Raw genomic sequence first — 13725 nt, forward strand, 5'->3', positions numbered from 1 at the left:
ATCCATGGTTCTATATTTACTTTTATATCTTCTATCAAGTGCAACATCTCTAAAGTCTATTGTACAGTCTTTTGTGGAGGCTTCCATCAGACCTGGAGCAAAATATAATTTCATTTTTTTTTCTGATGAAAAAGATATTTTTCCTTTGGCATGTCATGTGTAACTTCTGCATTCAATGGGCTTATAATAAGTATTACAGAAATTATTTATACTCAGTTCTGTATGGGTGAAGGGAAGCATACTGAGTGTTATCTTTCAGATGAAATTTAATCCCTCAGCAATACTGCTCCTCTTCCATGCCTACATCCTTTCCATTCCCATACACTGAGTGGATAAAATCATGTTGGATTTTCAACCTCATTCTGTTGTATTTTTTTAATTTGAACCTGGTATATGAGTATCCACTTTTTTGTTTGATAGTTCTGTGACAGATTCCCTTCTTAGTATAACTTTCTGTACTTTTGTCAGTGTTTGAGTACATGGGGACAAACTGATTTATTTTCACTTGTATAAATAAAAGCTATTAGATGCTTCTCTTGTATTTACTATGTTAAAATACGGACAACATGTCTCTGAGGTGGATCAAGTTACAATGGAGACTTCTAATATTTTACAGGGGGACAAAGGAAACCAAGGTGAAAATGGTGTGCAGGTACTCAAATTTGTTTCTAATGAAACCATCTGGCAATACTTGTATTACAAGTCTGAGGTGTTCATTCAGGAGCTTTTTCTTTTTTAAGATTAAGGTCCACAGCAGGTTTGCTTGAGCAGTAACAGCTGCCTACCTGCTATATTCTCGCGAGTTACGTTGTTATCTAAAAGTCATGGAAATACCTGAAACAAACACAAAAAAATCATGTTACAACCCAGATCCTAATTTGGCTCCTCTGTGTTCAGAGCAGAAATCTTATCCTTCTGCAATTTCTGGTCTGAACTCTTAAAGAGTAACTTTACACATTGATTTGGCCTGGTTTAGGATGAGATTTTAGAGATTTTACCTTTTTGTGTTATTTTTGATAGTTTAATTATGTCTCCCAGATAAATATGTATTTTAAGAACATGTGCTTCTTTCATGAAGGGACTGAAAGGAGAAAAGGGAAGACAAGGAAATCCAGGCTTACAGGTACTGTTCTAATAGCAATCCTCATTCAAGAGAGCCATGATTCATATTTGTTTCTTAAGGTTATTTCCATTAACAAGGATACATCTTTGCATCAGGTGATATATAGTTATGCATAAAGTGATTACATAGTTATATAAATTTCTTCTTAAATAACCTTAATATGTTTAAAATAAACACAGAGAAGATAGAGCCATACTTTTTTCAGCTGTGCACAGTGGAAGGACGAGAGGAAATGGGCACGAGTTGGAAAGCAGGAAATCCCAGCCTGATATACAGGTGGAGCATTTTGCTTTTGGAGAAGGCTGCTTACAGCGGCTGGGACAAAACCTGTCTGGACAGGGTGTTGAGCAGCCTGCTGTAGCTGGATCTTTTCTGAAAAAGAAGTTGAACTCATGGAGGTCTCCCTTCCAGCCTGCATGTTTCTGTGGTTCTGGGATATATATTGAGAAACAGACCAGAAGTACATTTTTCTGGATTATTTTATGAAGTCCTTAAACATTAAAAATTTTCATGAAACAACTATAAATATAAAATGCAGATAATAGCATGAAGTGGCTTCTGTGTAAAGGCTGTAAGAGTGATGTTTGAGTTGTTAAGATTTTGCATGTACCATGCTATACTTTCATGTAGTTTATTACCTCCTAGACTATACTGGGAGCATTATTGACATCTTCTGCACTCATAAATTACAGATGTTTCCTGTTTCAGCTGAAAATCAGTGAGATCCAGTTGTTTCTCTTTAACTCTGGGCCAATGTATTCTAATTGTGTCATAGTTGGCTATCTTGTTACACCACAGCAAATAACTGTTAATATTTATAAATAGTTGTTAACTCCATCGTCTATGTCACGTCTAAACAGAGAAGTATTTGTCAGAGGTACATATCTAAAATGAGACTTGGAAGGAAGTCATGGTTGCTTTTTTCAGAATTACAACATGGATACAGCTTCCTGTCTAGCCAGAAGGAGCTGGTTCCACTGAGGCACGGGCAGGAGATCCACACAGTATGTGGATTAGTTTTATCACTCTCAGGGGTATGTAAGTTGACAGGAATCCAGTAGTAAAGCTGAGCAGATATTTTTTTAAAGAAATAGCTTAAACTAAAAGGCTGATCACTGATTTTAACCAAATGTAGTGTCCAGCTCTAACATTTTAGAAATTACACTTTGTTTTATCATTTTTGCAAATAATGGAGAAATTTTTCATATATTTATTATTTTAATCATAGCATAAAACAAAATGAAAGAAAACATTAAATATTTTTTTCAGATAGAATGGTGAAACTGAATTGCTTTCCTTTTTTTTTTTTTTCTGGAGAAAGCTGAAAAAATAATACATGCTCGGTCTAATTTGTTTCCCATGCTTATCTGGTTTGGTTGGCAACCAGAAAAACAGTCATTCAGATACTTCTGGTAGACAGCATTAGGTTTTTCCAAGGTTTCTCAGACCTTCAGGACTTCTCAAAGGTGCATTCCCTTGTCCATAACATTATATCAGAAAAGTGAAAAAGCCTGCGCTGAACTACCATCTTACCTTGGAACTTAATCAATAACAACAGTGAACCATGTGGCAGAAATGACACTAAAATAATTTGCCAACATGCAAAATCTGGCTTTCAAACTGAGTTTGCATTTCAAATAAACTGAATTTGATTTCTGCCAAATGAGATGGTATTAAACAGGTAAACTCAAGTGTTTCCTTTTGCTAGAACACAATTTTATTTATTTTGTCTATATGCCTATATTATGTCTATTTGTTTATAATATGTATGATATATTCCCAAATTATCCTTTTGATATATGATATTGAAAGTATTATTAAAGTGTTAAATCACCGTGATATAGATTTTCCATCCTTCTATACAGTTTGGGTTTTTTTGTATAAATAGTAATCACAGAATCTTTAAAAATTGACAATGGTGATTACTTCTTGAAAACAAAAACCAAAAATACTAACTTTTTAATTTCAAGTAATTTGGCTCAACTTTGTTTTTTTTTTCTTCCTGTTAATTCCTAAAGGGACTAGAAGGATTGAGTGGAGAACGAGGAGAGGTAAGTGTTTTGTATTAACAAATATAGTATTACAAAATTATTCCATTTCTTTGCAGATTATGTGTAAATCTGTAAAATGTATGTTTGCAATCCTATTTCCATACTATAGAACTAGCCTTTTTAAGCATCAGAAATCATAGTAATAATAATTGCTTCTGAAAAGTCCTTTTAACACTACTAATTTCTATAATAAATAAATAAATAATAAATAATTCTTACTCTACACTAAGATACAATGATGCCGTGGTATTTACTTATCAGACCTATAAAACAAGTTTATACTTTTATAAAATATGTTGTCTTCTGTCGGACTCTTGACTCCTCAATAAAACATTTCTTCAGTCTGTAATTCTCAGCACTTACTGAGCGTTTTTCCTTTTTTTTTTTTTTTTTTTTTTTTGCTAATAACAATGGTCAAAAAACAGTGCCACACATGTGATGTGGCTGAGTGTTACAAGACCAAGGTATACTGCAGAAAACATTCCTCAACAGTTTAATTCGCTTTCTGGCAAGTTCTGCAGGCAGTTGTGCTGAGGATTCCAGCATTTTGCCCTGCTGATTCTATACTGGTTTCTTGCCCATAATGTTTTTACACGATTGGTGCTACTTTTACAATATTTCACTGGTTCTTAATGCTTTCTAGGCCTTTTAACATTTAGTCCAAATAAATCAGCTTGCAAGTCAGATGTCTTTTATGTAAACATAGTCCATAGCTGTAAAAGTAATTAAAATTAAAACAAACAACTTCTAACTACAAGAACAGCATGATTTTCAGATCCCAGCACATTCAGTCTCTAGTATAGCTCTAGGCATCTGCATCTGCTCCATATGTTTATCTCTGAGCCTTGCTGACCTTGTTAAATGAAAAAAACATTTCTAATTATGTAATAGAAACTAACAAGTACAAATCTGCATGGTGTAACTAAGAGTATAAATTCTGTGACTACAACATTCAGATGGACTGTATCCAGGAAATAAACTACATATACATCTTTGGAAAAAGTCAGTTCTGAATTAGTGTAGAACTTCTGAAGTGGGAAGAGGGTATGGATTGCTGTTGAGTTCATGCATGCCATCTTACTGATAGAACATCTTTCCAGCACTACTCTTAGTCACTTGACTGACATCTGTCACATTTTGTATAACTTCTCTTTTTTCTCAAGAGGAAAAAATACCTGCCTTACTTTAGTGGCTGGCTGTCTGCATAAGACTGAGTAATCCAATAGTGAATTTGAAGCTTGCAACCCTGTCATGTGGACAGCCCTGGGCATGGCTACTCATTCAGATCAAGCCAGAAAGCTTCAAATTTTTCCTGATGTAAATAATTTTGATAAGTACTATATAGAATAATACAAAATAATATAAATACCATAACTTAAAATTCAGTGTAAGTTTATGGAGACTTCCTGAGTGCTTAAATTTGTATTATTTGCTCCAGTAAGTTTTGCCATATTGCTGCCTTATTTCCGTAATTCCATCTTTGATGGTTGGAAAGGGTGAAAGAAAAGCAACTGCTAACATTATGCAGAAGCTGTGCAAAAATGGAAAGAAAAAACTCAACAGGGAGCAAACATAGTATGCTAACTTTAGTCTTGATCCTGTATCGGATTACATTGTACTGATGGTTTGTTGGCTTCAGCACAGGAAGGAGTTCCACTTGACCTATTGCAATAGCTAATTCCATGCATAGAAAAACCATTACTTTGATGAAGATAATAAAAATATTTTCCAATAGTATTTTAACCTTTACCAGTGAAGCAAATGATCTACAGTTGCTATTAGTCTTGTGTATATATAAGTACTCTAACTAAAATAAAAACTGCTTCTTTCCTTTGTCTTATATGCTAATAACATGGGGTAAAAATCTTGATTATTACAGGAAGTCTGCCAAGAACTTCAGTGATGCCAGAATTTCAATTCTAATTTTCCAACCTTCTAAGGATGTTAATGTACTGTAACAAATGATCTAATTCTCATGAAAAAATGAGTAAAGCCTTTCTTTCTATATGTTAATTAGGAAGACTATTTTAGTTTGTATTATTTACTAAGTAAAATGGGTCCTTAAAGTAAAAAACAAACAAACAAAAACTAGTTTGTTTCTAGTTATATTTGGTAAATAATTGTATCAGACACAGTTATTAAAGAAGCTGAAAACTTCCATAAATTTAAGTTAAATAATCTCAGCAGTATCAAGTTAATTTTCAGTGACAACTTATATTAATTTTATGAGGATAATCAGTGAAGATTTCCTCAGAATTTGTGTGCTTGGTGCTACCTAGCTTCCCAATGGTCTGTGAAGATATGATTGGCTTTTCATTGGTTTGCATTCTAGAAGGGTGAGAAAGGAGATCCAGGCATTCGAGGCATCAATGGTCAAAAAGGAGAATCTGGTCTGCCAGGTTTGGTTGGACCTCCTGGTCTCAGAGGTCAGCCAGGAGATAGAGGACCCCCAGGACCACCTGGATCAGATGGAAAACCTGTATGTATAGGACCTCAGACTCGTCATTTTAAAGCCCCCTAACAAATGCATATTGTCTGTTTTTTTAACTGTTCTCTGTTCAATTCAGGCACGAGAATTTTCAGAAGAATTTATTCGACAGGTGTGCTCAGATGTGCTGAGAAGTAAGTTTGAAAGCCTCTTTATTCTTCTTCCCTTGTTTAAAGTGCTAAAGAAGTTTTCTGATGATTATAATACAAATATAATTATAATAAATAAATATACATTTAGGGCCACGAGGATGATCAGGGGGCTGGAGCATCTCCCATATGAAGACAAGCCAAGAAAATTGGGGCTGTTCAGCCTGGAGAAGAGAAGGCTGCATGGAGACCTCACAGCAGCCTGCCAGTATCAAAAGGGGCCTACAAGGATGATGGAGAGGGCCTCTTCATTAGGGACTGTAGTGATAGGACAAAGGGCAGTGGGTTAAAACTTAAACAGGAGAAGATTAGATTAAAGGAAGAATTTCTTTACTGTGAGGATGATGAGGCACTGGAACAGGTTGCCCAAGGAAGTTGCGAATCATAGAATCGTAGAATAGTTAGGGTTGGAAATGACCTTAAGATCATCTAATGCTTAATCCCTGGAGGTGTTCAAGGCCAGGTTGGACAGAGCCTCGGGCAACATGGTCTAGTGTGAGGCATTCCTGCCCATGGCAGGTGTGTTGGAAGTTGATGATCATAAGATCCTGTCCAACCCTAACCATTCTATGATTCTATAGATACTTTCTTGAAAGCAAAATTGACATTGCTGATTGATAGTTTTCCTACAGGTGTGGAAATGTATTCCACAGGTTCCATACTTTACCATCTTGTTCCCTAAGGATATCATATTCTCTAAAGAGAAGCTGGTCTTGTAGGAGTGACTAGGGGGAAATATTTTTATATCTTATTGTTCCAACACTCTTAGCAATTTTTTTTTTAATTCTTCCAGCCCAGTTGCCTGCCATCCTCCAGAGTGGAAGGGTGCCAAACTGTAACCACTGTCAGTCCCAAAGCACTTCCCAAGGACTTCCAGGACCACCAGGTCCAAGAGGACCTGAAGGTCCTAGAGGGTTTCCCGGTTTACCAGGAAATGATGGCATTCCAGGGCTGATGGGCATCCCGGGTCGCCCTGGAGCTCGTGGGACAAGAGGTACTGTGTGCATGTGTCATGGTGCTAATGGACTTCATGACTTTGTTTTCTGCTTTGAGTTTTGCATGGCATTAGTGCAGCGTGAACTAAGGGAAGAGGTAAGTTGGTATCACAAAGTGTAACTGAGGACATGGTGCAGTGTGAATGTTTCACCGCTTACAAAGAATGCAAGTCAGAAGAAGATAAAATACAAGAATGCAACGAGATAGCTGGTGTTCAGTTCTGCTATAGTCAAACTTTGTTTTGGTCATTTTAGAGAGTTCTTAGTCTCACATAAATATTTTTAACTGTATTTAGATTATTTTCTATAGATCAAATGGATTTCAACATTTCCACTTTTTCTGGTTTCTTCTAAATGTCTGTTTCTGCTGTTTTAATATTTATTCACTGGCTATTCACTATCTGCTACGCTATAGGCTTGTTTTTGGCATGCAACAAACTTTATGCTCACTCTGGTTTCCTGGGGTTTTCTACTTTTGCTCTTTTTATTTGACAAAGATTTTTACTCCTTCCTTTGTGCTCTTCTTAAATATTCTGATTTCTTTTTAGGAAAGCTAACATTTACACTTTCAGGTAAATCATCCACCTGAGCATTCCAGCTGATTTCTGTGATGTGTTTGCAGACTTTAAGCATGCATATATAGTCTGCAACTAGACCAAGAGACTTCGTGAAGACCATAACTTGGTAACTGGTCTCAGCATCACTTCTGTTTCCTACGTTATCAAAATAATCAGGAAAACTGTATGAAATACAGTTAACTAGTAATGTGCCAAGGGTAAGCAGGCAAATGCTTAAATGTTTGGTTTCTTTGTGGCTTATTAACTATGACCTAGCACATCAAATTAATTTTGGATGTAATGATTTTTCTGCAGTGCTTTTATAATTTCATCTGCAATAGGAGAATGTGCAGATTTCCTCTGGAGCTGGCACTTACAGTTCTGGCTATTCTGTTAGAGTTGGGAAACGAGATATCTGTTTCTACGAAGAAACTGATTTTTTTTTTGCTATTGTAAGAGAGTACATATTTTGCCCCTCTCAGTGTTTCTTTAGTGGAGATTGAATTCTGCCATATGTCGTAGGAGATGATTGTCTATATATTCCGCATTCTACAGGAACTGTGGTGAATACCTTAAACTTCCTTCATAGAACTTCTTAAAAACTTTCCCAATGGACAGGCAATAACAGCAAATTTCTTAATTGCCCTTCATCTATTCCTTCAAATCACAGAGGCTGTGTGTGTAACAGGTGCTACATCACCTCTTAATTCAGTAGAAATGAAGATAATTTAGAACCCAGTTACGCTGTGCAGGTTAACAAAGAAATGCTTATTTTACATCCCACATTTTGCTTTTGAATTATTACCTCTTTTTATTTAAGAGGTATTATCAAATGCTGACTTCCAAATTCATTGGGTGAAAATATTCTTAGTGTGCAAAGAATCATAGAATAGTTAGAGTTGGAAAGGACCTTAAGATCATCTAGTTCCAAACCCCTGACATAGGCAGGGACACCTCACACTAAACCATGCCACCCAAGGCTTCACCGAACCTGCCCTTGAACACCAACAGGGCTGAAGCATTTACAATTTCCCTGGGCAACCCATTCCAGTGCCTCACCACCCTCACAGTAAAAACTTTCTTCTTCATCTCCAATCTAAACTTCCCCTGTTTAAGTTGGAACCCGTTACCCCTTGTCCTGTCACTACAGTCCCTAATGAAGAGTCCATCCCCAGAATCCCTATAAGCCCCCTTCAGATACTGAAAGGCTTCTACGAGGTCTCCATGCAGCCTTCTCTTCTCTAGGCTGAACAGCCGCAACTTTCTCAGCCTATCTTCATACGGGAGGTGCTCCAGTCCCCTGATCATCCTCGTGGCCCTCCTCTGGACTTGTTCCAACAGTTCCATGTCCTTTTTATGTTGAGGACACAGGAACTGCACACAATACTCCAAGTGAGGTCTCCCCAGTGCAGAGTAGAGGGGGAGGATCACCTCTTTGGACCTGCTGGTCACGCCCCTTTTGATGCAGCCCAGGATATGGCTGGCTTTCTGGGCTGCAAGCGCATTCTGAAGCCGACTCATGTTCATTTTCTCATTGACCAGCACCCCCAAGTCCTTCTCTGCAGGGCTGCTCTGAATCTCTTCTCTGCCCAACCTGTAGCTGTGCCTGTGATTGCTCCGACCCAGCAGTAGGACCTTGCACTTGGCATGGTTAAACTTCATGAGCTTGGCATCAGCCCACCTCACGAGCGTGTCAGGGTCCCTCTGGATGAGATTCCTTCCCTCCAGCGTATCAACCGAACCACACAGCTTGGTGTCATCAGCAAACTTGCTGAGGGCGCACTCAATCCCACTGTCCATGTCAGTGTCAAAGATGTTGAGCAAGACCAGTCCCAACACCAATCCCTGAGGGACACCACTCGTTACTGGTCTCCAGCTGGACATTGAGCGATTGACCACAGTTGTTTGTGTGCGGCCATCCAGCCAATTCTTTATCCACCAAGTGGTCCATCTATCCAATTGATGTCTTTCCAGTTTAGAGACAAGGATGTCATGTGGGCCAGTGTTGAATGCTTTGCACAAGTCCAGGTAGATGATGTCAACTGCTCTACCCCTCTCCATCAGTTCCTTAGCCCCATCATAGAAGGCCACCAAATTGGTCAGGCAGGCTTTCCCCTTAGTAAAACCATGCTGGCTGTCACCAAGCACCTTGTTGATTTTCATGTGCCTTAGCATGCCTTCCAGGAGAATCTGCTCCAAGATTTTGCCAGGCACAGAGGTGAGACTGACTGGTCTGTAGTTCCCGGGTCATCCATTTTCCCGTTCTTGAAAATTTGGGTTATATTTCCCTTTTTCCAGTTGTCAGGAACTTCACCTGACTGTCATGATTTTTCAAATATGATGGATACACATGTGTTTGCTAATTCACAGGACTGCCAGGGAAAAATGGTGCAAAAGGAAATCAAGGAATTGGGGCTCCTGGGATCCAAGGCCCCCCAGGACCTCCAGGTGAGGGATGGTTCATATGTGCAGATTCAGTGCATGTTAATAATAATAAAAAAAAAGGTTTTGAAAAAGTGTTATGTTTTTTTAAAAAATGTAGATAATTATTGCACATCTTAATTACCATATATGTTTTATGGCTAATTTCTGTCTCTTACATGCCCTTTAAACTGTCATAAAACACATTATTTAATATAAGATAGGTCTCGTAGAGATTGGTATCCAAGACTGCTGTTTCTTCATCTTGAAGCCAGCCATTGTCTGAAAACTGAGCCCTGATATAATCATGTGACTTGTAAACATTGCTTAGTGAAGGAAAATGTTCTTTCTAACAACAGCATACTCATGCAAAATGCAAAGTTGAGCTTTTTGAATATATATTAGGGCCTGATCCAAAGCCAGAGAAATGAATAGAAATAGAAAGACTCTGCTTAATGCCATGGTGGTTCCCAATTGTATGATAAAATATAAGAGTGTGCTAAAGTAGATGTTTATATCACAGTATCACAGTATGTTAGAGATTGGAAGGGACCTCAAAAGATCATCTAGTCCAATCCCCCTGCCGGAGCAGGAACACCTAGATAAGGTTACACAGGAACGTGTCCAGGCGGGTTTTGAATGTCTCCAAAGAAGGAGATTCCACAACCTCCCTGGGCAGCCTGTTCCAGTGTTCCGTCACCCTCACTGAGAAGAAGTTTCTTCTCAGGTTTAAGTGGAACCTCTTGTGCTCCAATTTGTACCCATTACCCCTTGTCCTTTCATTGTTTGCCACTGAGAAGAGCCTGGCTCCATCCTCGTGACACTCCCCCTTTATATATTTATATACACTAATAAGGTCACCCCTTAATCTCCTCTTCTCCAAACTATAGAGACCCAGCTCCCTCAGTCTTTCCTCATAAGGGAGATGCTCCACTCCCTTAATCATCTTAGTTGCCCTGCGCTGGACTCTCTCCAGCAGGTCCCTGTCCTTTTTAAACTGAGGGGCCCAGAACTGGACACAATATTCCAGATGAGGTCTCACCAGGGCAGAGTAGAGGGGAAGGAGGACCTCTCTTGACCTACTAACCACCCCCCTTCTAATACACCCCAGGATGCCATTGGCCTTCTTGGCCACAAGGGCACAGTGTCGGCTCATGGTCACCCTGTCATCCACCAGGACCCCCAGGTCCCTCTCCCCTACACTGCTCTCTAACAGGTCGTTCCCCAGCCTATACTGGAACCTGGGGTTGTTCCTGCCCAGATGCAGGACTCTACACTTTCCCTTGTTATATTTCATCAAGTTATTCCCCGCCCAGCTCTCCAGCCTGTCCAGGTCTCTCTGGATGGCAGCACAGCCTTCTGGCGTGTCAGCCACCCCTCCCAGCTTAGTGTCATCAGCAAACTTGCTGATAGTACACTCAATTCCCTCATCTAAGTCGTTGATGAATATATTAAATAATACTGGTCCCAGTACCGACCCTTGAGGCACTCCACTAGATACAGGCCTCCAGCTAGACTCCGCCCCATAGACTACAACTCTCTGGCTTCTCTCCTTCAGCCAGTTCACAGTCCACCTCACTACCCGATCATCCAGACCACACTTCCTCAATTTAGCCGCAAGGATGCTGTGGGAGACTGTGTCAAACGCTTTGCTGAAGTCAAGGTAGACCACATCCACCGCTCTGCCATCATCCATCCACCGTGTTATTTCCTCATAAAAGGCTACGAGATTGGTCAAGCACGACTTCCCCTTGGTGAAGCCATGTTGACTGCCCCTCATAACCCTCTTATCCTTGATATGCCTTAAGATGGCACCAAGGATAAGGTGTTCCATCACTTTCCCAGGAATGGAGGTGAGGCTGACCGGTCTATAGTTACCCGGGTCCTCCTTCTTGCCCTTTTTGAAGACAGGAGTGACATTTGCTTTCCTCCAGTCCTCAGGCACCTCTCCCGTTTCCCAAGACTTGGTAAAGATGATGGAGAGCGGTCTAGCAATGACCTCAGCCAGTTCCCTCAGCACCCGCGGGTGCATCCCATCTGGACCCATGGATTTATGGATGTCCAGATTGCTCAACTGGTCTTTAACCCATTCCTCATCAACTAAGGCAGACTGCTCCGTTGACCTATCTTCATCCGAGGTCTCAGGGGTACAGGGCTCTTCAGGACTGCCTCCGGCAGAGTAGACAGAGACAAAGAAGTCATTCAGTAACTCTGCCATCTCTGTATCTTCTGTCACCAGGGCACCCGTCCCGTTCATCAGTGGGCCTACATTGCCTCTGGTGTTGGTTTAGGGTTATTATTTCCTTTTAAAAGCTATTTTTATTTAAAATATTTTCCATGTGCTTTAAGTAAAAAAGTCTTAATAAGGTATCATGTTGTTTATGTAAATATATAAGCAATTTGTGACAAGAATTATCTTTTTTAGAACATGAAGCTTTCTTTATCTACATACTTTGCAAAGTGCTGGGGGGGGTTGGGTCCATGGTTGCTCTTGTTTTCATTTTAATATAAATACTGTATAATGTATTTGTTTATTGCATGTGTGTCATTAAGGTCCTGAAGGTCCACCAGGTATGAGTAAAGAAGGACGTCCTGGAGAGCGTGGGCAACCTGGTAAAGATGGAGATCATGGCAGTCCGGGAATTCCAGGACCAGTTGGACCCCCTGGAATGTGTGACCCATCACTGTGTTTTAGTGTAATTGTGGGGAGAGATCCATTCAGAAAGGGACCAAATTATTAATTTGTGATACAATGATTTAGAGGAATAGGTATGGTGCTTGTCTTTTATGGTCTTTCAAGTCTCAGGAAGGTGACCAGCAATAATCCCATAAGCCAGAACAAAAGTACCTCTGACATTCTAAACATTAAAAATGAAGATCCCAAAGGTTATACATTCCTTTAGAAAAGGAACTCCAGGAATTTTTTACAACTTGCATCAACTGTATGTCTATTGGTTTTAAAGAGATCCGTAGTTTTAATAGGAGTAAAATTAACTATAGTATTTGATATTTACTATTTAAGTGTCCTATTGTACTCCTTTTACCACTGAAGTCCTTTGCAAAATTGCTGGAGACACCACTGGGAGCAGGATTAGGCCTTGATTGGTATTGGTCAGGTATAAATTACTGTGAATTTTTTTCACATGCAGCCAACATAAACAGTATTTGAAAGAATGTGGCTGGCTTTGACTTCATGTGTGTGTGAATCTTATTGGCTTGTGTACAGTTCCTATGTGATAGCTCAGAGTGTTCTGTGAGCAAAAGCATATATCACAGTTTTATAAATTAAGATAAATATTTGGGAAGCAATATCACCTGCTTGCCATGCAACTCTGCTTTAAAACCAAGGTGAAATGCAAGGGTAGAACTACTGGTTCAGTAGGGCCAAGTTTTGATTGAAAATGGTACTGTCAGCTGCAAAAGGTCAAAACGGTTTCATGTGGGTGATTCAATTTATATGAAAACAGCATTAAAACATGATAATCCCCCCAAAACCTGTTATAGCTGGCTTGTAGCTATGAATTGACCAAGATAAATATTTAAAAATGTTTGCATAACCCCGATGTAATGGTTCTGTGTAATTAAGTTATACACCCTTTGCTGTTTCTCCCCAAGGACTGCAGTTGCCAGACTGGGGAAGCAGGTTTACAAGAAAGGCCTAACTGCTGCCTGATGCAGTGTTTGTTATGCTGATTCCTTTTGCATTTTAAACGAGCTATGTGTAATTTTCATTGTATGCTTTGCTAATGAGGCGTATTGCTTGCTTTTACATAAAGAGCAAAGGCACAATTCCCATGAGAATTTAAAATATGTTTCTTAAATTAAGGCAGAGTTTTGTATTGATCTTAACAGATGCTTTATAAGTGGCTTTTTCTAATGAGTTGTTTTTCTGTTGTCCTGCTATCAGAGATTGGTAATATGCTTGACATTCAAGGTAAAAT

General features: G+C 39.3%; 1 protein-coding gene across 1 annotated transcript in view; it reads left to right on the forward strand.

The window, feature by feature from the left end:
* COL21A1 (collagen type XXI alpha 1 chain) overlaps positions 1–13080 on the forward strand; it is an 80100-nt gene extending 67020 nt beyond the window's left edge. Inside the window, exons 22-29 of the mRNA XM_061354925.1 lie at positions 617–652; positions 1079–1123; positions 3142–3174; positions 5507–5653; positions 5742–5796; positions 6605–6805; positions 9734–9811; positions 12338–13080. Of these exons, the coding sequence (XP_061210909.1) occupies positions 617–652; positions 1079–1123; positions 3142–3174; positions 5507–5653; positions 5742–5796; positions 6605–6805; positions 9734–9811; positions 12338–12525 (783 nt within the window). The 3' untranslated portion in view covers positions 12526–13080. The remainder of the gene's footprint in view (positions 1–616; positions 653–1078; positions 1124–3141; positions 3175–5506; positions 5654–5741; positions 5797–6604; positions 6806–9733; positions 9812–12337) is intronic.
* The last annotated feature ends 645 nt before the right edge of the window (positions 13081–13725 follow it).

Source organism: Neopsephotus bourkii, unplaced genomic scaffold (genome assembly GCF_033783945.1).
Source record: "Neopsephotus bourkii isolate Nb327-2 ecotype Australia unplaced genomic scaffold, CSIRO-AGI_Nbou_v1 NB_756, whole genome shotgun sequence".
NCBI classification, from domain to species: Eukaryota; Metazoa; Chordata; class Aves; order Psittaciformes; family Psittacidae; genus Neopsephotus; species Neopsephotus bourkii.